Genomic DNA, 25303 nt, shown 5'->3' with positions numbered 1-25303 from the left:
CCAACTGCGATGTGTCTATCAACATCCCTGACCCCAGGACCATCGACCACTCAGGCAAGCAAGCACGCACGCCCTCGCTCCACGGCAGGTGAGCCAGGGCAGACAAGGGAAGCATGGCAGAGGGAGTGGAATAAAGAGCTCCCTCTCACAGTGAGGCTGGCATCTGCCTCTAGCACAGCCAAGTCCAACATGGGACCGGTGCGCCTGGCGTGCCCGGCTGAGCCCCTGGGAGACTTACTTCTGCCTCAGATTCTCCTGCCATTTGTACCCTGCCTGGGTACAGCTGCCAGCTTATTGCTGTGGGACTCTGCATCTGGTTTATGTTTTCTGAACTGAGCTGGAATTTTACGGGCTGCAGCTGGCCCCTGGTTGGGGGTGGGGTGGGGAGGTAAATGAGGTGGGTGTCTCAGGATTGTGCCCTAGGGAGTAAATTTGCGGGTGACCAGAGTAGCTTTGCCCAAGGCAGAGCCAAACCTGATGCACCGGGTGTCCAAATGCCCTGAGCAGAGCAATGATGATTGTTCAACTGTTGTGTTCACATCTCTGCACGCCTTGGCATTTCCCCTATGTGAGCTGAGAATTGTTGGCTAAGGACCCCGGAAATTTCTGTCTCCATCTCTGCCCTTGGAAACCTTGCAGCTGAGAGCTTTGTCATCCACCAAGTACCTTGCAAACGGGAGGGCTTAGACCTTAATCTCAAATAGTCGCTGCTTCCATTACCCGCTGACAGCCTGTGCACTAAACAACACTGCCTGCTTGGTACCAGCTGCGTGACCCTGGACAGGCTACTGAACTCCCCCAGCCTCAGTTTATTTACCCTTCAGTTGAGGATACCAGAAGGTTGTCATTTTGAGGATTAAACGATAAAATGTGGGTAAAGCACTCAGCACCTGGTATAATGAATGCTTGCTAAGAGCTCGCTGCTTTTATAATTATTAAGGTCTTATTGTTTCTACTTCTTTTCTATCTCCTCGCTCTGTCTCTCCCCGCCAATCATCTCACCCTTTCTCTATCCTTCCATCATCTTTTAAAATTGTTTAAAGGGCCTCCCTGGTGGTGCAAGGGGTTAAGACACAACCTATGAAGCTAACTGCAGCCAGTACAGCACGAGTTCGATCCCCGGCCAGGGAGCTACCCACATGGCGCAGCAGACCGCTCCTGTCTCGCCCGCTGCTCCCCTCAGCAGTGTGTTTCTGTCAGTCTGCCTGTTCTGCTCCCCACTCTGTTACTGGTGAATCCTCTCACCCCCTGCACCTCTGGCCATTCCCCAGTTCTTGTATGCATAGATAAATAAATCTTCAAAAAAAAATAAAATTGTTTAAAGCCCTGAAACTATCAAGACCTGCAAGATTTGATGGCTCACAGTCTTGCCGAAAGTCCCACAGCCAGGAAGTAGACCATCTTGGAAGAGTCAGCTTTTAGGGCCTTGCACTTTCCTCAGCCCACTTTCCTCTTTCTCACCTCCTCCATACCTAGCTCAACCAGTCCCAGAGGGTTTAAGTAGGTCATCCTTAAGAGCACATATCCTGGCTCTGCCACTGATGGGCTGTGTGTCCTTGGGCAAGTTACCTAAACTCTCTGGGTTTCAGGTTCCCCACCTTTGAAATGGGATTATGGTAATGTGCTGACCCTACAGGCTGGACTGCTGTTCAAATGTCAGGTGCTATTATTGCTGATGCAATGGGCCGAGGCAGTGTCAGTCAAGGCGTGACTGCTATTTGAATGATTCTCAGCTTCTTTTCTAATTTCTGATGCATTTTCCTTTGGAGGTGGCGGGGTGACTCCACTGGGGTTCCTGGACAAGGAATTAAATTCTGAGTAGATCTGCAGCGGAGTATGCTTCGCCTCTCCTGTCTCTTTCATTCTTTTGCAGAACAGTTTTCTTTTCAAAATAGAACAAGCATCAGCCAAGAGTGCCTTACCCCACAGTGAAGCTTTCCCTCCACGAGCCCTCCCCTTCCATCTTCTCAAAGGAATGGGTATTTTCCCCCTTGACAATGATTTCTGAAGGAAAATTCCACAATAAGAAAGAAACACAAGAGCTCTCAGGCCGTATCCTGATGTAAGGAATGATCCTGATGCAAGGAATCTGACTTCCCTTGGCCTGTGGATCTGGGCTTTGGAGGATGGCAAGGAGTTCATCTGATCCCCAGGGCTTCACTGGGTCCTCCTGAGGACCGGTAGGGCCAGAGCTGTCATTGCCATTGTAGACGTAAGGGGGCTCCAAACCCAGGATGGCGAGGGCTTGGTCTCCTCTGCAGTGGAAGTTGAACCCCTGATGCTGAAATTTTTGACCTGTGACTTTCTTCCTATATGTGCTGAGCTTCTCCCACGGTCACTAAGGACTAGCTTTTCCTTTGCTGCCTCTCATGACCACAGGTTTATATTAGGGTATTGCTTAAATGCCTGAGCTAGGCGCTCCTGGTGCAATCTGGGGTCTTGAAACACACAAGTATGAGAAATAATAGACCTCCAGTTTCCTTGAAGAGACAACAGGGAGTAGTAGAGACTGAGGTTCACTGGAGTCCACTTGCCTAGTTTAATGGCAACATCTTAATTATGCCCCGGCAATTTGGACTTCGATTCATCAGCAGTTGGCATACTGAATTTTTCTGAAAGGTTGTGGATTGCATTAAAAAAATGTTGCCTAGGGGCCTCCCCGGTGGTGCGGCAGTTGAGCGCTGGGTTGCGAAGCTGCCCGCAGCCTCTGCAGCACCGGTTCGATCCCCGGCTGCTCCTCGGCCACTGGAGGAGGGTCCTGCATGGAGCGCAGACCTCTCCTGCCGCCCGCTGCTCCCCTCAGCAGTGTCCTTCGGTCCTTCTGCCTGCTCTGCTCCCCGCTCTGGCTCTGGTGAATTCTCTCACCCTCCCGTGCTTCTGACTGTACCCAGTGCTTGTATAAATAAATAAATAAATCTTAAAAAAAAAAAAGATAAAATTAAAAAAAAAATGTTGCCTAAATCAAACAAAGACCTTGAGATCACAGCAAATTTTTTTAATAGTCTGATTAAAAAGAACTTTAAGGATGTCTCACCCACCATTCTTTATAATATGGGGGTACCCTCCATACCACTTCTGAGATATATATGGGCAGCCTTCTACTCAAATCCCCCCACTCCATGATGAGGAGCTTGAACTTCACCAGGACTCAGATTTACTTGCTCTTCAAAATTATAAGGCCCAAATTTATGACCTAGTAGCTTTTATCCTTCAATCCCAGTATTCCTTGGAGGAAAAGCATCCTTTGCTTCTCACGACTGACTGTCCTTGTTAGGCACGAACTCTGGAAGCAAAGTGCCTGATTCAGCTCTACTGAATCAGTGCCTGCATGACTGCTCCATAGCTGTGCACTTTGGCATGTTACTTGAAGTAGGTGCTTGGGTTCCTTTATCTGAGAGATGGGTTGATAATAGTGTCTACTTTATAGGGTAGTATGAGGGTTAAGTGAACCAGTATGTGAAAAGACCTCAGTTAAGGCAAAATAACTATTTCTTCTTCTTCTTCTTCTTCTTATCCTCTCTTCCGGGTTAACTTTTTTTTTTTTTAAGTTTTATTTTTTATTTTTACAATAGCTGGAGTACAGGCCAGAAGCGCGGGAGGGTGAGAGGATTCACCAGAGACAGAGCGGGGAGCAGAACAGGCAGAAGGACCTAAATACACTGCTGAGGGGAGCAGCAGGCGAGACAAGAGAGGTCTGCAGTGCCATGTGGGTTTCTCCCTGGCTGGCTGGGAATCAAACCCACGCTGCTGAGGGTGTGGACAGCTTCACAGCACTGCTCTCAACCCTCTGCGCCACCGGGGAGGACCCAGATTAACTTTTCAAAAGCTTTTAGCTGTTGTCCATGTTCTACAATTTTTAGGGCTTTCAACATTTTGATCATTGTTTGGAAGGTGAGCCAAGTGGCACCGATTACCTTTCTACTCCCATATTTATATCCTTGCACAATCCCCTCCCCTTGAGGGTAGGCAGAGCCTATAATGCTTTGACCAATAGGATATGGCAAAGGTGATGGGGTAGAAGTGATTATGTGAATGAGGTCACATTACATAAGCCTGCTATGCCTGTCTTGGGAGGAGACTTCCCAGCTTGCTCTGAAGAAGCATAGAGTGAGCTGGCAATGGAAAGGCTTGTAACATGGAAATAAAGATGGATGCCAGCCCCTTGGCCAGCAAGATGTGGAGTCTATAGAGCACTGAGTGTCTCCGGTGGTCATGTGAGCAGGGGAGTAGATTCTTCTTCAGTCGAGTTCCAGATGAAACTGCAGCCCTGGCCAGCATCTTGATGGCAGCCTCACAGAGGACCGGGCTAAGCTATGCCTGGACTTCTGACCCACAGCAGCAACTACATGTGTGTTGTATAAAACCACCATGTGGTAATATTGTCACACGGCTATACACAATTAACACAGCCAACTAAGCATGGTGATGGGAGCCCTCCCCAGCCACCCTTCTTTGAAAAAGCTCCAATAGGTAGTGGCCTGCTTCAAACAGTCCTGGAATAGAACAGCATGCCACAGCAGGCACAGTGTACACACACATTATTTTAGGTGTGGCCATAAAATAATGTCAATGCTTTGCTAATTGGTGCAAGAGAGTCAATGTTCCTGTTCATTCAAGAATAGTGTCCAAGGCCCAACTGTGCACTGGATGTGGTGAGGTAGAGGAGTCCCCTCCCCTTCCATGCCCCCCTCCATGACAGATACACTCCCTGGGTTGAGGTGTGACCATCTGACATGGGTGATACCTGCAGCCATCTTTCCTAATTCTCTTTTTAATTCTCTTCTCTCTTTGTGTTAGCATTCTCCCCCAACAAGGAGGCAGAAGAAGAAGAAGGCTAGGTGAACTCACATGTTATGGCAGCAAGGCATGGGAAGGGCCATCCAGAACCACTCTGTGTTATGGAGGGGTACACTGAGACACCCAGACTCAGAGGGACAGCGAGAGTTGGGACTGTGCCTTCTAACATCTCACGCAGTGCTCTTTTCTGAAAGTGAACTGGCCATTTTCTTCCTTGTAAGCAGTAAGAGGTGGACCCTGTGATTCTGGATGGAGTTTTGGTACCAGGTGCAGTCAGAGTGCCCCTCTTAACTTCTCTACATTCTTGAGGAAAAGGAACTTGCTTCTCTGAACCTCAGTCTCCTCATCCATAAAATCATAACCAAGGCTAGGTGGTTAATTGTTTTCAGACTCTTTTAAAGCACAACAGAAAAATAGAACATCTCTAAAATTTTCTCTGAGACTTGCAGACACAGCAGAACCTGGAGGCTTATGGACTAACCCTGAACAGAGCTCCAAGCCTGCTGGAATTGGGAGACACGAATGCAGAGGCGGGATCTACCCAGAGGCAAGGGGCCACCAACATAAATTCAAAACTGCAGCCATCTAAAGAAAAGCCTCTTCATGCTTCTTCATGGATGAACTGCCCATCATGTACGAACAGCCAAGTCCACACTCATTTACCCTTAGTCCACTCCTTCACCACTAACATTCAAATTCTTTGTTCCCAGGCCCAGCCTCCCAAGCCCTGCATGACCACATTCACTTTCTTAATGGAAAGGCAGATTTGAGTTTATCGCCTACCTCCTTGCCAATCAATTTGCAATAAGGTTTTCTTTCTATTCTCAAAACCTGATTTCATGGTATGAACAGCTGAGCACATTGGGTAGCAGATCCATTGCTGAGTAACAAAAATGAGGCCATGGCCAGACCTGGGGAAGGTCAAGGGAGGAGGTGGAATAGTCCTGGAGTGGGGGCTGAGCTTGGCTTGGAGAAAGAATGGAGAGTAAGCCAGCAAGTTGTGAACATGGTGAAGTATTTAGGACCATTCTAGATGCTTAAGGATCCACAAAGAATTTTGAGCAGGACTGTGATTTCTAGTCTTGAAATCTGATCTTATATGTAACATCATTAATACAGGACCTGTCACAGGGTAGATATTTAATAAAAGATGACTTTACCATTGTTTATCATTCCCAGGCATAACCACTAATCATGACAGACTTTCAGGAGGTGGGTGGTCCGTGTATCTCTTCATTCCAGAGGCTATGTACCTGGATGTACCTGCTAGGGAAGGGGAGGACAGTAGGAGTGACTCCTGAGCCCTTGATTTCCCCCCTTTTTGCTCTCCCCCTCCTCTGTACCCCAAAGCAGATACCAGCCACCTCTGCCAGGCCTAGGGGCAGCCAGGGTAGGATCGCTGGGCCCCCCTCCAGCTGGCTCCGGCTCGAGGCCTTCAAGCCGCCTTCACGTTGCTGTAAAAATGCAAAGCATTCCAGCCATTTTAATTACTGGGCGTTTCATAAGCCAGCAACCAGTTCATACAAAGGAACAACAGACAAAAAATGATTTTTTTTTTACATGCCTTCAGCCTTTCCCCTCCTTTCCCCCTGAAATCAGCAACCAGTCGCTGGCTCTGAGGCCGTGAAAAGCACTCCAGGTATGCACGATCTCTTTGGAGTTTGTTGATGTGACATCAAGGTCTTTTTTTCTTAAATACTTGAGGCAGAGGCATTTCCAGTTACCTTCAAGCAGTTTGGAAAGTTGTTGGTCATATTCCTTCCTGACATGTTCCATATCAAACACACTGAGACTTTGTTATGAACCAGGGTGCTGTGTGTGGTGGGTCTGACTGGGCACCAAGTCAGGGGCTTAGTTCCTGAAATTCCAAAATGCCCTTATAGTCAGGTACTTCCAAGGCACGAGCCCTCAACACAATATTCCAGCAATGCTTGAAAGTGGAGAATTTCTGAAAAGTTTGTAATGGGATTAGAGAAACCTCAAAGTTTCCTAATTCTCATTTTTCAGTAGCTTCTGAACTCTTTTTTCACTAATAATCTAATCTAGTAGTTTATTGAGGATCTATTGGTTATCAGGCCCTGTGCTGAAGTCTCAGAAAGCTCAATGGTCAATGAGCTCACTTTCTAAAGAGGAGGAAATGACATGGAAATTGACAATCCCAACATAGTGTGATAAAGGTCAAGTCAGAGGTAATGTTTGAATGGGGGAATCCAGCTTGGGTGGAAGAAAGGCTATTTGCAGGAGATAATAATAATAAGCCTATATAAAAACATGTGCCTGTAATAATAATAAAATTGTCTGACCATTCACTGATGACTGACTCTGTGCCAGGTACTCTGCTAAATCTTTTCCATGTATCATCTTGTTGATTCCTCACAATGCTCTCCCTATTTTACAGATGGAAAAACTAAGGCAGAGAAAGGCCATTTGTCTAAGATTGTGCAGTTAGGAAAGGTCAGTATTATGCTGGTAAATATTTAACAACAAGCTCTCCAGGGCAAAAGCCCTGAGTTGTAGCTTTACCAATTACTGTGGTGTAAATGCTCCCAGAATGGCCAATTTTAAGTTTCAAAGTGATGTCACTGAATGCAGGGTTGGGAAGAGCGTGCAGCAGGCAGCATTTCAGGACAAAATATCTCCATCATATAGTTACTAGAGCTGGAAATAACCTCAAGAGCCTAGATATGAAATAATTAAAGTCAAAAGTCACAGGACTGTAATAGCATTTAGTGTTTGCAAAACGTTTTCAGCTGATCACTAGAGAGTCCAGAGGTGGTAAGGAGCACAGAACTGGAGGCTGAACTTCCAATTTTGAATCCACCTTCTATTAACAGTACAACTTCAACCAAGCTACTGAACCTCAAATCCAAGCATCCCTGCAGCAGCATCGTCTTGCAGTCTCGACCATGTTCCATAACCTCTCTGTATCTTTGTTTCCATATCTGGAGAAATAAGGGATGGTGAGGTTAATCCCACCCAGCTCACAGCTTCTGCAGTAAGGATTAGTATGAACTAATACATGCTAAGTGCCGAGGGGAATGTTTGGCATCCTTAGGCACACTGAAGGATAAGCTATTATTGTTAAGTCTTTTACTTTGCCTCCTTCCTACCCCCCACTACCCATTCCTTCATTGGGTATTGCTTACATGGTCATAGGGGATATGAGATTTGCTCCCTCTTAATAAACACAAGTATCAGACTACAGGCTACCTGAGAGCAGGTGCTGGTCTCATTCATTGCTATACCTGCAGAGCCACACCCTGGTACCTAAACATTCTCAATATGAATTGACACAGATCTGGGCCGTGTGCCTTAATCACTTATCATCAAACCTTGTTTGACCCTCCTTTTCACCATTAGACAGCTGAGGCTCTGAGAAATTGAGGGACTGGTTCAAGGTCACAGTAAAGAAGTGAAGGAGGATCAAAACTCAGGTTTACTGACATCAAAGGCCTGTCCCTAACCTTCTTGTCTGTCTGCCTTCCAGAATATTCAGTGGCAAGTTTTGAAAGATTATAAAATCCAACCCCCTGCTTTTATATTTGAATAAAGAGAATTCATTGATTTACTTAAGGTCACCCAGCTATTGTCTATGCTAGAACTTGGATGAAAACCTGGTACACTGCTTCAAGCTCATGCTTGGAATTTCAGGAGGAAATGAAGTCATATTCAATAGCTGTTAAAATGTACTGATCAGTATTCTATCAACTTGCCTCTGGATTTGGGGCCCTTTGTAATACAAATGTAATTTTCCTGTGGCATCTATCCAAATTCTGAGTAAGGAAAGGCACACCCACACCCCCAGAAAGTCTCCTGCCTTCTCCCCCCTGTGAACCAGGCAGAACAAGAGCTGCAGCTCCCTCGCCTGATGATAAAGCTCCCTCACCAGCCTTGACAGGAAGGTACCTGTGCCTCTCTCTTTTTGGTTGCATCACACAAAGATCAGAAGTTCTGAACACTCAGTGGGCACCCAGATGATGAAAAGAAAATGCCAAATACTTTAAATGCCCCCATGAACCTTTGGGCACAGAGATTTTGCAGGTTCCAGAAAGATGGCTGGTTTAGAAAGAGACCTCTGGATTTGATCACAGCCCCACCCCTTCCTTGCCCACAAGACATTGGCCACAGAATAAAACTTTCCATTTCTATTTTTTTGCTGCAAAATGGGCATACATGATATCTATTATTTAGGGTTGTATGGAGTGAAGGAAATAGGGTATTGAAAGTGGCTTGTATGTAATTGATACTCAACTAGTGTGAGTTTTCCTCCCTTCTCCTTGTCTGAGAAATCTTATTCACCTTACGCTGCCGTGGCTGATGAATGTTAGAGGCCAGGAAACACTTACTTACTATCTACCTCTCATGGGCCCAGGGCTGAGTTAGAGAAGCCTGGGATGATGGAAAGATGAGTAGGTTAAGGAGTCTGATTCTTTGTCTTGTCATTGCCAATAATCCTATGTGCCCACATAAAAGTCATATAAAATGACAGGTGAAAGAGGCAGGGCCACCTCTCTGGGCCTTTTTCCATGTCTGAGAATGAGAGGGTGGGTTTGGTGACCCACAGTTCTCTCCTAGTTCTGATCTCTGTCTTACTGTACTATGGGTTCCCAAACACCTCCCCACCCCCAGGCTGGCTGACCCACCACCCACTGTTGTTCCCATGTGTCTTTACCATCCACTAGATTGGGAACACCTTGAGGGCAGTTCTGTGCTTGGCTGTTAGATCCTCCATGTCTAGCAAGCAGTAGCGGATACTCCATCCACATCTGGGGGATATTTGAAGGAAGGAGGAAAAAGAAGGAGGCAGCCTGTTCCTTTCCTCCACAGAAATGGTAATTTCATGGTGATGCTCAAGTGGAGGCAAACAGAGACGTGTAGCAACAAAGGCCCCACCCCCAACTTTTGGAAAGTGAGAGCACTGAAGCTGTAGGTGCTCATCCACCTGTGACAGTGACTCTAGAACCCAAACTAGTTGACCTGTAGGTACTATTGGAGGGTGAGTGTAATCTAGGACATAAAGAACCAAAAGAATTAGAAAACTCCCAGGGCAGAAAAAGTCTGGGCGAGAGAAGGGAGAAACAGACTGTCTGGGGCAGAAAAGCATGAAGACTGTGCCCAGAATCCAGTGGGCGTGTGTGTCTGTGTGCATGGCAAAGCCTTTGCTTCAGTGGGAAGGAGACCAGCTGAAAGACCCTTCTTGTGATGACTTCAGTGTTCTGACCCCATCCATACACACCAGAGCAGCCTTGTGATATGACGCTAGCTTCCTACAAAGCTCTCTGACTTCAGGAGGAAAATATGGAGGTCATGTTGACATGAGTGGCCTAACCTATGGGACAATGAGAGCGCACTGGAAACAAAGACAGTGGAATTGGGGTTGGCTTGCTGGTCTCTTTTGAATCATTGTGTCCCTGGGACCCATCAATTGTGGGAGCTGAATCTAGTGGAGCTTCTGGGCCTAAGAGGCTGAATTCCAGAACCTATGTTATGGTGAATCTGCGGTGGGGGTATTCACCTTCCCTCCCTGTCATTTGCATTGGTTAGCCTAGTTTTTCAGTATTTAATAAGTGCCCACGAGGTGCGGATGTTGCACTGGGCACTAGAGGGGCTCCTGGATCTGCTTGCTGCCTAGCGGAGAGACACACACATCAAGCCCCAGGGATAACAGAGCTCGGGAGGCCCCGAGTGGGTGTTGGAGTGAGTGAGTGGGGAATGATGGAGCAGGAGGGAGGGGTGATCAGTGTTGCTGAGGCAGCAGGGTCAGGAAAACATCATGAGCTGGTGACACTAGCTGAGTCCTGAAAGCTCTTGGTGGAGGGTGAGTTCCAGGCAGAGTGAGTGTGAACAAGCCTCAGAGGCAGGAAACCAAAAGCTGCGACATCAAAGGCTGGAAGATGGGAACAAGGGCATAGGTTTGCAGAGATAAGCAAGGACAGGCCTGCTGTTTCATAACAGCAATCACATTGTGTTCACGTAAATGATTCTCCTCTGGGGTGGGGGTGGGTTGCTGCAGAGACCCAGATCACAGAGCGCCTGGCATGCCTTCCTTTGGAGTATAAGACTTTGTTCAGAAAGCCCTGGAGAACAAATGTAGCATTTTAAGCAAAAGACAGCATGATTTCAGATTCAGATTCGAAAAACTTTACATGAGCAGCAGTGCAAATATTGAATTTGATAGAGACTGGCTACAGTGACGACATGGCTGTGGAAATTGTCAGGGAAGAATCTATGGGGGTCTGAGCCGAGGCAGAAATGGGGAGAAGGGGGTGGCTAGAAGGGATCAGTGGAGAGACTACAGGGCTTGGTGAGTGGGGGTTCCTTCAGCTGGGATGGGGAGCGGGTGGGGGCTGAGGGGAAGCAACAACGAGGTTTGGAGTTCAGGGGCCCTTGAGACCTCCAGGTCACATGGCCCAGGGGAGGCTGGATATGGACCAGAATGCGGGGGTGCTGCTGCATTTGGGGCCCATTGCAGCGCACGGAGCATGGCGGTGGCCCGAGGCAGGCCAGAGGGTGGGATGAGCCAGCGAGAGCGTGGAGGCTGGAACGGAACGGAGCCGAGGACAGAAAACTGGGGAACACCTACATTTTCATGACAGGAAGAGCCTGGAGAGGCTGCCCAGGAGACCGAGGAGGACACTCGGAGAGGGAGAAGCTGGAGAATCAGCAGCCAAGTCGAAAGAGGGAGGAAGCCGTCGGCGTCCCATGCTCTTTGGACCATCCCCACGGCACAGGGCAAGTCACTTTCAGCCCCACTGGGTCCCGGGAGCAGCTCGAGGGCCTGGGCAGAAACAGCCCGGTCTGAGAGACCGACCGCATGTCCGCCCTATCGCTCCCAGGCCAGGAGTGTGCCCGCAGACACTGTGCTGTCGTCTGTGCAGAGCTGAGCTTGCAAGCTTCCAAGAGACCACAAAGGAGCTGCTCACTTTCAAAGGAAAAGCGCATGAACTCCATGGACATAAGGAAGACATTAAGACCGGGTCGAGGAGGAGAGGCTTTCCCTCCACTCCTAGTACCCTTCACAGAAATAATCCCCCGGCTGAGCACACAGTCATAAAAAAAGAAAGGCAAGAGCTGGAATATTAACTGTTTCCCAGCTCCCACCACCCCAGAAAAAGTCCTTATAATGCACATGTGTTTTCTGGCTTAAGATCCCTGGGAGTAGCTCCCTGTGGAAAGAAACGTCAAAACCCCAGGATTCAGGTGAATGCAGCCAGAGACTTTTACTAAGGAGTCTTCACGCCCTGGCAGGGCTGAAAAGAGGCAAGAGACGCCCTGCAATTTTACTGCTGTGAAATTGGCTCCAGATGGAAGCCAGGGAAGGTGTCTGCTCCCGGCCGGTGCCAGACACAGACGGAACCTGCGCGGGGCCTACCATCTGAGTTAGGCCCATTGTGCCACGGAGGGCCCGGCCAGGGCTCCCGCGCACGGGCTGGGTGTTGCTTGGAGAAGGATGTTTTAAATGTAATGACTTTCAGATGGGATGAGGGTTTGGGGAAGGCACTGAGGCTGGGATCTAGAGGGGCAGGGGCAGGCAAGAGAAGGGGCGTTTCTCCATGAGGCAGGAGAAATGACACATGTCAGTGTTTTCTCCAGGTTTCATTTCCAGATGCAGATGCCAGCTCTGCTCTGGAAGAGCTGGATCATGGCACCCTCTGAGTCTTCATACTTCTTCCTGATCCCCCAACCCTGTGATTCACAAGGGCTTAGCTTCGAGAGAGAGCGAATCTCCTCGGGCTGACATGTGGCCAGCTCGGGGGTGGAGAGGCTGGGATGCTGACGGAGAGCTTTGTGGCCATTGCAGACGGGAGGGGTGAGCCTCACCCACTCAAAGGCACCCGCACCCCACTGACTAGAGTGGAATCTTGTGCCTCTCCTGGCTGTCTTCTCAGGGAGACTGGTGGAGACTGCAGACTAAGGGGATGGGTGTTTTCTGGCTTATAGTGCCCCCTAGCACTGGCCAGAGGGATAGGACTTGGAGAGCTCTCCAAGGAGCTACCACCTGCATCTGGGTACTGGAAGGGGTGGGTGGGGCCAATCAATTCCACTCATACAATCTACACTTATCTATTACTGTATCGTTGTTAGAATAATCCATCTGTTACCCAAAGTGTCTTCAGTAGGCTTGCAGTCCAGGAAGGGAAACAGGTGGGTAAACAGTCACGATAAAATGGACTAAATGGTGTAAAAGAAAGAAGCACACGGTGCAGTGGGGATACCTGGGATAATGAAGACTGGGGAAATGAATCAGAGGCGGCTTCCTGAAGGAGGTGACATTTAAACTGCGCTCTGAAGGCAGTGTAGGAGTTCAATGAATTTTGGAAATAAGTTTTGGAAACAGTGAAAAATATTTCCTGACTGATTTAATGTCCTGAGACAAAGAGGCAGATAAACAAGTAATTACAATGGGGCTCCATGAGAAACAAGGTCGCAGTCTCTCTGATGCCATTGCCACCACAATCTATGTTTTCAAACTGAGTCTTGGAGGAGAGGGCAGAATAGGAACTCAATCAACTCAGTTGAGAGATGGATAGATGCTTGAGAGATGGATAGATGATTGAGAGATGGATAGATGCTCTTCAGTCTGGGCACATTTGATTTGTCTCAAACCTGTTTAAATGGAAAAATTTATCTTCCCTTCAGAAATATCCACCTTGCCCTTGAGACTTCCATAGACTTTAGACTTTGGCAGCCAACGGGGGTTTTGGAGACCCTTGGGGTATACTTCTCATCCAATAAACATGTAAGTCGAGGCCTGGAGAGGTGAGGTGACTTGTCCACCCTGTTCTTTTGCAGTAATCTTTGCAACAAATCTCAGGTCTTTCACTTTTTTTTTTCACTCTATCCCCCCTTTTTTTTTTACCGCAGGAAGAAAGTTTTCCCACATCTCTTTGCAGCAATATAGCTGCATCTTTTCAAAAGGCATTAGATGATGATTTAGAAAGGGGAAGAATAAACAAGAGATAAACCTTTGCAGAGTAGAGCTAGAGTCCCTCTGCTTGGCTCAGAGGTGATTTTTCATCATGGAAATCTTTGCAAGGGTGGGGTTCTTCACGTGGTAGGTCACTTGGCCATGAACCTGCCTACTCCCTGAAATGCAGATCTGAACTGCAGATCCAGGGCTATGGTGACTAGGGTTTCCACGTCACAGGGCAAGCGTTTAGTCATGCACTGTAGCTGCGGGCGTGGAGGGTCAGTGTGTGGGGAAGAGAGCCCAGGTAAGGAAGGAATCAGGCCTGGGGCCCAGCCTTGACTCTGCCATCCGGCTCCTGTAAGCATTTGGGCAAATTCCTTCACCAGCCTATGCCTCTTTTCCCCACCACTGAAATGGGGGTGGTCTCTGATGTCCTCTTTAGGAACTCTCGATATCTATAGGACACTTCCCAGAGATCCCAGCATGCTGGTGTGGGTGCCACACAGACTCAGCTTTCCTAGCAAAGTTCCCCGGAAAGGGAATACCGGGTCAGACTGGCAGGTTGAAGGACAAGCCAGATCGATTTTGAAACTTTTTACTTCTGCTGAGGTTTATAAATCTATCATTGTTCTTAGTTGTCAAGAGAAAGTGGAAGAATGATGTTTTCATTCTTACTATTTGCCCAGGTTCACTTCATCTGACTTAGCAAGTGGTCTTAAGAAAGCAATTCTTACACATCATTAGATTGGGATTGATGGCTGTGAGGTCCGCCCACTGGAGGGCTTGTGCCTGGCTGAGGGGGTCCCCTCTATAGGGATTCCTAGAACTGGTTTCTTTCTCTCCCTCAGGGTGAGAACTGAGCTGCCCTTTCATCGGTAGACCCCTCAGGTTAGTCACTGGGGGCACTCTCCAAGTGAATGGGAATCTGAACTCCCTATCCTGAGCTGTATGGACCAGTCACGACAGGGACCAAATGGAAATAAACCAAGAGGCAAATTCATTACCTTTCGGCTGGAAAAGCAATCAGATTATTCTTGAGCTTACATAATTAGCTAGCTGTCAGCATCAAATGCTTCAGATGCTTTCTCTAAGGAACCTGTGGCTTTAAGTGCAGCAAAGGTTATCTGCCTCCTAGTCAGATTCTATGCAAGCCTTTCCTTGGAGGAAACCTTGGCATTTTGGACCAATCCTTAATATGAAAAGAAATAAGAGAAGGCCTGGCTCACGTGAGATGCTTATCCAAAGTGGATTAGGTCTGGAAAGGTTTATAAAACCTTCCACATGACTGTCGCTGAGCAGGGATGAGAGTGTCTTTCACACCCCACCAAGCACGTCCTCGCTCAACCCGGGAGCTTGCAGGAGTCCCGGACCGCCTTTCGCTCAAGACTCAGTGGGCTGCTGGCCACACCCACGTCTCCTGAACCCCATTTCATGTTTTTTTGGGCTAAAACACAGGGTGGCCAAATATCTCAGGCCTCAATATGTTTCCAGTGTGCTTGGGGGAAGACGACAACCACATTTCATGAGATAACGGGCAGCGTGCTGGAGCAAACACAGAGAGAAAGAAAAATCTCCATGGATCAGGCGCTAGTTAGAGTTAAGGTGGGAAGATTCTTACAAGCTGGGAAGGAGACAAGACAGAAACATGTGGAAACCAGACTCCCGTTTTGAAGGAGGAAGGAGTTTCAGAAGTGCTCTTGGAAATCCCATGTCCAGTGGGATTTTCCGCTTCGGCCACTCCCGTATCACTTCTCTAAGGGGTAAATGGAGGAATTGCTGAGAAAGAGGTTGGAACTGCATTTCTGAGCAGCAGCCCCAGATCTTATTTTGTTCCCAATTTTTAGCATTTTTGTAGCCAACACATTCAGAACGTCTTCTAAATGGGTTGAGCTGGGAGAGAATGAGAGGGAGACAGACACAAAAAGCAGAAAGAGAGAAGTTTCCAGCTGCAAAGGGGGTTATTTGCACCGAGTTAACTGCTTCTGGAGCCTTGCAAAGACAGGTGGAAATGAGCGAACCCAGATCAAGCCAATCCCGCCACCTTCCAGTGTCAGTTTTCTCATCTGGAAAGTGCAAATCGTACCTTAGGTCTCTCCCAGGTAGAAGGAAGGAGTATCGTGAGATGTCATGAGGCCAGGTAGGGGAACAGAAGGCAGAATCAAGATGTTTCTTAATTATCAGAATAGTCACAATATTACTTATTAGCAGTTCTCCATCACAGCTAGATCCAAGGATCCATGCCTTATCCGGGATCTGGTTTTGTCCCAGTTTTTATCAGTTCTCCCCAGAATTCCTTGCTGAAGGATGGATACCTGTCTGCCCTGGGTGGGACTGCCATGTCCTCCTGCCCTTTCTACTTTCTATGTTTCAAATAACTCAGCGCCTTTGCACCTGCTGTTTGCCCCTGCCTGGCATTCTCTCCTCCCAGACTGCCACATGACTGCGATTTTTCTTGTTCACGTATCAGCTGGGGTGTCACCTGCCCCCGAGGCCTTCTCTTTCTACCCCGCAGAAAGCAGTGCCCTTTCCAATCATTTCTAACTTATGACTGTTTTCTTTCTTCATAGCGCTGTCACCCAAGCAAACCACCCTGTGCATTCACGGATTTACTGCTGCATTGCCTGCAAGTTCCACAGGAGTAAAGACTTTGTTTTGCTCACCCCCAGCATCTAGAACCGTATGTGTTGAGTGACTACACGATTTACTCCTTGTCAGCCCACGAAATAACCAACTATTACAGTCAGGCACATGGTTGCATCCTATCAGGAAAGGCAGAAACCAGGGGCAGGGTAAAGAGTTGAGGGTGGGGGCTTGGGTCATCTCCCTGCCTCTTTGCCCTCTGCGCTCTCCAGGTGGAGAGACACCCTTTGACCGAACCTCTCCACCCAGCGCTGTCAAGATCCCCAGGATCAGGGCCGTTCCCGACCCGTGGAGGGGTGGGTGCTGGCGTGGGTGGATGCTGGTTTGGCTCCCAGGCGCCCAGAGGGGCAGGGTGGACGTGTGGCCACCGGGTAGGCGAGAGAGGGCTGGGGGCGCCGATCGGGGGGCCCCTCGGCCTGCGCGGGTCGGAGGCGCGTCCCAGCCCACCCACTCGCGTGCCCACAGCCGCATTATTCCCTATAAGGATCTGAACGGTCGGGGCGCCCCGCCCTGTCGCCCAGTCGCCCCGTGCCCCGGGCCCGCCCCCTTTTCGGAGGGCCTATGAGGTAATGCAGCTCTGCTATTGGTCGGAGGGGGCGGGCCCCGAGCACCCGAGAGGGGGTGCCGGGGGAACCCGCGCTATATCACTCGGCTGCGGGGCAGCGGCGCAGAGCGGGCAGCGGGCGGGCGCTCAGACAGCCTCTCCTCCTGCTGCTCCTGCGCCTCCGGCTCCGGCTCCGGCTCCGGCTCCAGCTCCAGCTCCTGCGCGGGGAGGCCGCCCCCGGAGTCGTGCGCCCGCCCCCAGGCAGCCTCGCGGCGCCGGGTCCCGTCCCGCTGGGCACTCGCAGCGCTGCGCGCCGAGGCCAAAGTTGCCCCGCACGGCCGGCGGGCGAGCTCAGGTTGCAGCGACCCCCGCGGCGGCGCGCACAGAACTTTGGAGAGGCGAGCGGCAGCCCCAGCAGCGGCAGCGGCTATGACTCCCTGGCTAGGGCTCGTCGTGCTCCTGGGCAGCTGGAGCCTCGGGTATTGGGGTGCCGAGGCGTGCACATGCTCGCCCAGCCACCCCCAGGACGCCTTCTGCAACTCTGACATCGGTAAGCGCTCCGGGCGCCCGCGCGCACGCAGCCTCCCGGACTGGGGCGCTGTTCCCAGGGGCATGGCGAGCCCCGCTCCTTTGCTTGCTTGGCCTGGGCTTGGGGCGGGCGGTGGGACGCGGTGGCCCCCCGGGCAGAGCGCTAGCGTAAGTGGGGAGATGCCCTGAGGAGGGACCCCACGGAGGTGGGAGTGCAACCCTTGCTGGCTTCGCGTTCCTGTTAGGGCTTGAGGTTCCCGCTGGTCCTGTTGACATTTGGAGAATTTCCCTCTCCATGATGGTGGGAGCAGAGCTCGGGGGAAGGGTGAGGCCAGGGCGCCTCAATTTTGGAATGCCAGCCAAAGTGCGGGAATGCTGGATTGAAAAAAAAAAAAAAAAGTTGCCAGCCATGTGCATGGAAAGTTGCAGAGAAACTTGAAGTTTCCTGAGTTTGCAACACCTCCTGGCCCCAAGAAGTTTCCTCTTTTTCTTGAGACCCACCTCAGGCTCCCCCTTCCCGGGCAAGCTTGTGGAGCTTCTTGGTCTGCCAAGTCTGGGTGGATTTAAAGGGGAAAATAAGAAACCCGTGGGGTGACCCTCCCCGGGAGGAGCTGTATTTGAGAGTGCCGAGAGCCAGCAGGAGGTGGCGTGTGTGAGGATCACCGCGCGGAGCTGTGAGAATTCACAGGAAGACGCTTTTTCCCCTTTGAATGTGTGTGTGGAGGGGGAGAATGGACAGCGGAAAATAGATTTGTCACCCCAAGAACAAAAATGCCCAGGGTCACAGCATGGTGGCGAGTCCAAGCTGGACTTCATGTCTTGCTTGGAGGGGCTCAGTAAGACCCAGACCCAGCTTTTATTGGGGGCCCCGGGGGTGCTGGGAGAACTCATTTGGGAATGTTGGGGACACCGATGTTGGAGTTGGGGCGGCAGCTGGAAAACATCTCTCCCCTCCTTTCCAGCTCATAAAGCATGGAGTCCAGTGGCCCCCGCCGTGTGTGTGTGCGTGTGTGTGTGCGTGTGTGTGAGTGTGTGTGTGCCCCTGCGAGTGTGCTGGGTTGGGGGTGGGGTTGGGACACAGCCTAGCGGCCCTCTGCCTTGTCGATTCAGAGGTGAAGAATGGACTGTGTGTGTTTTAAGCACAGTCGTAAAGGGAAGGAAAATTTCCACTGGATTCTGGGTGCGGGCCTCCACAAGTGCGCTGCAGGGGCGGGGGGAGGAGGCAGGAGCCTGGCAGGAGAGGCCGCAGAGGCTGGGAGGGGCGATGCTGGTGGGCTGGGCAGAGCCTCCAGAAGTCAGGGAGGTGGCTGTGGTGACCAGAAGGTCAGTAGAGTTGGCAGGCGCTGGTGTTTGTGTGACCCGGGGGCACCCTTGTGAGAGGATTTCTGGGGCCCTGCGCTGTGTGCACCCTTCCCTCTCCGGGGAGCCTGGCTGGCAGCTGGGGCTGGGGATTGCCTGGAAGGAAGCCGCCCGAGGCCTGGAGGGTTTTCAGCCTCCCCCCCTAGGTGCCTCGACCCAAATTCCACTTGGCCTTCACCCCTTTGGTGCCACCCACCTCTGCGGAAGTGGGAGCTGAGGGTGGTAGTCCTGCGCCATGAGAGAGCGCACGTCCTCCGGGCCCAGGCCAGCAGGTGGATTGGGCTTCCTCTTCTGCTTGCAATGGCAGGGGTGTGCTCCATAGGAGTTTTTGTTGTGTGAAGAGATGGGAGTAGGGGAGGGACTTCCCTTGTGCCCTTGGCTTTGGGGTTTCCATCTGAGAAGCTCACCAAGGCCCAGTGGAACCCAGAACAAGGAGACAGTGGCTTCCCAGGGGGGCACTGCTGCGTTCTCAGGCTGTGGGTCTGGGCCGTTGCAGAAAGTTTCTTGTCATGTGTCTGGATTTATTCAAGAAACAGTCCTCGTCACTGCCCCCCCCATGCCCCTCCCTTTAATAAGCTGCCCAGAGAAAAGCTAAGTTCACAGGCAGTCCCCTGAGACTAGAGCAGGGTGGTAGCAAAAATAGAAAAAGAAACGAAAAATCTTCGATGGGCTGGCACCCGTCCAAAACTGTTCTGCCTCGGCTTGGTGCAGGGATGAGCTAATGCATTTAAAAATGGGAGGTGTGGATGAGGGCTGCTGGCTTGCTGACCTCCCGCTGCCTTGCAGCGCCCTGCTGTCCGGTAGGTGGCTCCCAGATGCCCTTGCGCACGCTCGTGGGCTCACGGCTTCTAGGCTGCCAGTCGGCTGACGCTCTCGGCCTGTTCTCCCCTCGGAAGGAAATGTGTAGCTGCTGAGCCCTGTGACCCCACAGTCAAGGCCGTAGCCCATTCAAGATGCTCAGCCCTCCTGCTTCCTCTTCCAGAAACTTCCTGGCTGTTTTCTCTGTGGCTGGGTGCCATGCTGCCTGGGGAAGGACATGGCTGGTCTGGCCCGACTTTCTCTGAGGACCCCGCACGGCCTTCTCTGTCCTTTCTCCTCATCCACAGGTGTCTCTTTTCGCCTTTCTCCCCCAAAGCCCCAGGGATTGGCATTGCCTTCTGGGTGAGGAGGAGTTAAAAGGTGTTTCTATGGCAACGCCAGGCCCTGCACCCTAGTGAAGTGTTTAGGAGAAGAATAAACTACATGCTGGCTTATAAAACATAATGTGGGGAAAGAAAAGAACTTGCTTGGCAGCAGCCAGGATGTCTGCGGCCCCCTCCCCACCAGTCACTGCCCCTGAAACTCTTGACAAAACCTTGACTCCAGAGGAGGAAGCGGAGGGGCTGGGAAGGAGCAAGGTGACCCCGGCTGGGCAGACCCTGCTCCCCAAGTCCGTCCAGCTCAGGAAGGAGTGGTAGTGCCAAGAACCTGCAGAAAATTGGGGTGTGTGTGCCTGAGCGTGTGTGCGCGCGGATGGTTTCTGCAGAAGGGGGATGCAGTAGAAATTTTGCTTCAGTTTGCCAAGTCCTCTCCAGTCTCCCTTGCAGGAAGGAATGGGGCTGTGGGATGGAGCTTCAGGGGCCGCCTCCCCTGAGCCTGTTGGGAATACTAGAGTGAGGCTTAGCTGGGGGGGGCAGGGGGGCGCTGGCAGCCCAGGAGGATGGTCCCTGGATATCTCTGGATTGTTTTGACAGGGACGAGTGCCAGCGGATTCTTTCTGTATCAGATCTGAGGTTGTGGTTTTAGCAAAGAAATCATTTTCAAAGGAGCCAGATCTGTTCTCCCTCCTCCCCTCCACACACGCACAGAGTTACACGCCACACTGGGCTTGGTGACTTAAGAAAAATAAAAAGGCTCAGACTTCAGAGAGGAGCCAGCTACTTGGGGAGGGACCCCGGCTGTCCTGGAAAGGTGGCCTGGAGGGAAGACCTTCCATTGGGCTGGAAGAAGGAAGGAGCATTTCTCAGACTCCAGCTCCCCCCTATCAGATCCTGCGCCCTCCACCCTCCTGGCAGTCTGGAGAGTCATTTTTTTCAGTTGCAAAGCTCTGAGGCTAAGAGAGGCTGCTTGCCCAAGGTCACCCAGCTGCTGAAGGGTGCGGCTACACTTCCTACTTAGGTGTGCCATTCTGCGAACATTTTAACTTTCACCAACCCACGATCGTCTAAGGAGATGATTTCTCCTCCGAGGACTGAGATGGAACGGACAGTTAGCTGCTCCACAGCTTTGCTTATGGATTTGGGATGTTTTGTTAAAAATGGGAAGACAGCCAAGCAGAGTTCTCACAGTTATGCCCACCATCAGCATCCTCTTACGATATAAATAAAGAAAAGCAAAGGAAAATTTCTAATATTTTTGGCTATTGGAACTGGAAGAGACCCTCACAGACATCAAGTCAAGTTTAAAAAAAAAAAAAAAGATTCTGTTTGTCTCCTTGAGGCTCAGGAAGAAGTAAAGTGAATAGGGATGAGATGGGTTTAGCCTCCCCTTGGGGATGTGGTGCGTCGGGCCTGGCATCTCTGCAGAGGGTTGGTGTGTCCAGAGGAAAGCCAGAGAGAGTGGGGAGGTTGGGATCTGGCTGGCAGGAGAAGCCCCTCGCCCAATGTCCCATGTCCCTGGCTAGATACAGCTAAAAAAATGGCCAGAGAGGTGGCTTAGGTAGAGGGACTTTTGTTTGTTTTGCAGGAACAGCAGGAACCATTCAGCTCCACTGCTGAATGGCACATTCCAACAGGTTCATTAATTACAAACAAAAACAACAACGCAATTCTCCATCCTGGTTGGCTTTTACCATTCTAGCCAGTATGGACAAGGAGGCCCCTTTTGCTAGTCTTTGTCACAGGCGACTCCTGGGTGGCCTCAGAGAGTCAGGGTGGGGTGGTGGGAAGGCCGGCCGGCGCGTGGGCAGAGCTGGGCTGAAACCTCTCCTCCAGGGCCGACTGGCTTTGTGCACCGAGGCACGTTATTGGATGTCTTTAAGCTTTCACTCCCTCGTTTCTAAAATGGGAATAATGTGTATGACCTTGGCCCTTTAATTTTTATTCACATTTTTAAAACTACAAGTATTCTATGAACACAGCCTGTGTTTTTATATGTATATGCATGTATCTATATGATCTATCCATTCATCCTCCATCCATTCACTCATCCATCCACCTCTCTCCCTCTCTCCATGTCCATCCATCCACCCATCCATCATCCATCCATCTAAAATCGGATAAAGGTCAAGTCCTTTGCAGCATTGCCTCTAGTTCTAGACCCCTTTCCAGTCTCCAAACCTCCTTTTCTCCTGCATCTATATATGTAGGTACCCACAGAAAATTCATAGTTTTTTCTAGAAACATGACTAGTAGAACACTATAAATAATGGACTACCACATGGAACATTCTCCTTTTCTCTCCATTGAAAAAATGTGTGTTAGAGATCATTCTCAGTTAGTATACTTATAGATATGCTCAGGACTTTTATATATAGTATTCCATAGGGCTATACTTTTAAAAACTAACATTATGGAAATGATTGCTCTGTGCCAGGCACCTTTCTAAATAATTAACACAATTAACTCATTAAATTCTCTTGATAGTCCTATGAGGCAGATGTGCTACTGTCCTCTCCATTTGACAGATGAGGAAACTGAGACTTAGAAATATTAAGTAACATGTTCAAGGTTATAGCAGAACCTGTATTTTATCCTCTGCAGCCTGGATCTAAGATATATACAACTGCTATGCCATATACTTCATTATTTCATGTGAAATTCTATTGCATTATATTATATATGCTATATTGTAGATGTTGCTATATACTGTTATATTACTATAGTGCTGCAATATCCCTATAGGTATATGATAATTTATTCAGCCATTCCCTTATAGACATCTAGGTTTCTAACCATTTTTCATCCTTACGAAGAGCACTACGACAGAGTCACTGTACATCCCTTGCTCACATGTGCACATAATTCTCTAGGGCAGAAATACACTCGGACTCACAGAATGTGCATGTTCCAGTCTCTGAGGTCCTGCCTTCCAGCGAGGCTGTGTTAACACGGGGCATTCTGGGAGGGCAGCGAGGGCTGGAGGGAACCTCGCTGCTCTGTGCTTTTCTGCTTCTCTCCAATGGGAAGATGACTTTCTGAGTTTCTCTTTTCCCTTACCTTTTTGCCTCTTTGAAAGGGAGCAGACTTGGGGTCACTTTGACCAAGTTAATAGGAGCAACTTTACAGGGAGAGGGTCTCACATGCCAGGAAAGTCAAGGCCCTGGACTTGCAGCAGTTTGGAGTAATTCAGTAAAGATGATATTAGTTTTTTGTTTTCAAAAATCATTCAGTCTTTTTATCACATTGAGCTGCTGGGCTTTGGGGCTTCACGTGAATCCGGTTCAAGTCTATGTGGCTGTGTTTGAAGACACTGCATGGGGTTTGTTTGCTGATTCAGAAGAAGTCCTGAGGTCACCTGGCCCTTGTCAGGCACCCAGTGGCCTGAAGGGGACCATCCCTCTGTCCCTTCTCCCCTTATCTCGGCCTTTGGTCAGTGGTGGGAGTTCCATGGGGATGGAGATGGACTGGGAGGGAGGGAGGCAGAGTGGGTTTCAGCCAAGAAAGACCCTGGGATCTTGCCTGTCATTACAGGATCCAGAAGGGCTGGTTTAAGAGAGACTCTCACAGTCCTGATTGAAATCCTCAGTGGGCTCTTGGGATGGGTGTCATCAAGGGCCAGTCTGGCCACCATCTGCCTCTTCATCCTCTTCTTATCACTAGCCCTTGCAGCTGAGCCTACTGTCCCTCCAGGTGGTGGCCATGCAGTCCCCCTTTATTTTATGTTAAGATTTGGGACACCTGTCATTAACATCTCACTCTTGAGGTCTCCTTCCATCCCATTTCCTGTGCACTCCCTGGCAATGGTGCAGAAAAATAGCCACACATTGCCCAGGTTTAGACTCATTAAAAGACACCATCTTTAGGAAAAAGCAAATTCCAAAGCTTCCTGAAAAATTCCCAAAGGGGTCATTCTTGGGCTAAGAACTGTGGACCACGCAGAGGGGTGCAGCTCACCCTGAGAGGGGAGGCTCCTGTTCTTCCATCTGCATGAGTTGAGAAGTCCAATTACTTCTTGTGGATGTAATACTCCACCATCCTCCCAGAGGAAAGAGGGTGGGGATTTCAAATTCCACCCCCACAGGCAGTACCCAAAAATGATAACGACCTTCTTTTGAGTAAATAAGCCCCTTAGGTAGAAATTTAATAAGGCTCAAGAGTGGAATTCATGAGTGGAAAAAAAAATTCCAGTTCCCCAAATTCCATGACAAATTGTACTTGCCAAGTGCCAGGCACTGTACCAAACTCCTTCCCTGCATGTCAGCCCCTGAGCTGGGGGTGGGGAGGGGGTGACCATCCCACCTGCCTGCTGAGTGGTTTGAGGTTAGAGCGGTGAAAACATTCACCCGAAATCACATTGCTAAGAAACAGACTAGCTGGTACCTATATTGGCTTAGCCTCTCTCCAAAATTTGCTTTCTGAATCAGATGCCTGCATAGACCAAGAACTAGCTCTTTCAGACCAGGAAGATGGTTGCCCCTTGCAATTCCCCCACATTGGCTTTTGGATGCTGCTGTTGGATGCTTTGTTTTGATTTTCTCCCATGCCAGCCTCTCCAGTCCTGCCTCCCTTGCTGCCCCCAGCTTTATCACAGTAACAAAACCAGCCTTGAAACTTATTTCTTATTCCAAATCCTCTTTCCACAGAGTCAATGCTTCTCTGCCTTTGCAACACCCCAAACTATTTTTATTAAGTTTCCTCCCATGGATTCCATGTTTGGAAAAATTCTCTATCACAACTTCATGGGTTGAGTGTTGATGTTTCCATTAAAGAAACCAGTTAAAACATATCTATAAAGCCTGATACCAGCCAGTCATAATGGTGACCTAGTCAGCCAAGCTGTCAATTAATTGCAGCCAGAAGCCTTGGCCTGGGAGGCATTGCATGGGCGACTGAGTGATTGCAGAGTAGGATCTGGGGTGGTTTACCAAAAGGCTGGGAATAGCCCATGGCCCTCTGGGACTCCCCTGTTCTTCACTCCCTGAGGATGTTTGTGGGTTTCACTGCAGTTTGCCACTTCTGCCTGCTGTGGGCAGGTGCCCCTGGTCTACCTCTCTTGCCAGAGTGCTGAGCCCAGGACAGGTGGAGGGAGCAGGTAACCCATGTGTCCCAGTTGGGTTTTATCACTTTTCAGGGAAGTTGATATGGGTTTAGGTGTTTGTTTTCCTGTTTAATCTCCTCCAGATAAAGGGATTCCAGTTAAAGGGACTCACTACACAGTGTCTGATAGGAGGTTCCCTGGTATCTGACCCATCTATGGTGGAAACAAGATTTTTTGCTTGGGTGCTAAAAATTCAGTGCCTGGGGGAGGGGATGGCCTGAGAACTTTCCTGATCATTTTGTACCATCTGCAGGGCTAGAATGGCTTAGCTGCGGCAGGAGCCATAG

The 25303-nt window shown here is 49.8% G+C and overlaps 2 protein-coding genes across 2 annotated transcripts in view; one reads left to right on the top strand and one right to left on the bottom strand.

The window, feature by feature from the left end:
- Positions 1-25303, bottom strand: part of SYN3 (synapsin III) — a gene marked incomplete at its 5' end in the record, with an annotated part of 340756 nt that overhangs the window by 181229 nt on the left and 134224 nt on the right. The window lies entirely within an intron of this gene.
- Positions 17322-25303, top strand: part of TIMP3 (TIMP metallopeptidase inhibitor 3) — a gene marked incomplete at both ends in the record, with an annotated part of 47497 nt that continues 39515 nt past the window's right edge. Inside the window, one exon of the mRNA XM_084255781.1 lies at positions 17322-17442. Coding sequence (XP_084111907.1) covers positions 17322-17442 — 121 coding nt within the window. The remainder of the gene's footprint in view (positions 17443-25303) is intronic.

This window comes from Talpa europaea (genome assembly GCF_964194135.1).
Source record: "Talpa europaea genome assembly, chromosome: 15".
Lineage (NCBI taxonomy): Eukaryota > Metazoa > Chordata > Mammalia > Eulipotyphla > Talpidae > Talpa > Talpa europaea.
This window is presented reverse-complemented; position numbering and strand designations above follow the sequence as displayed.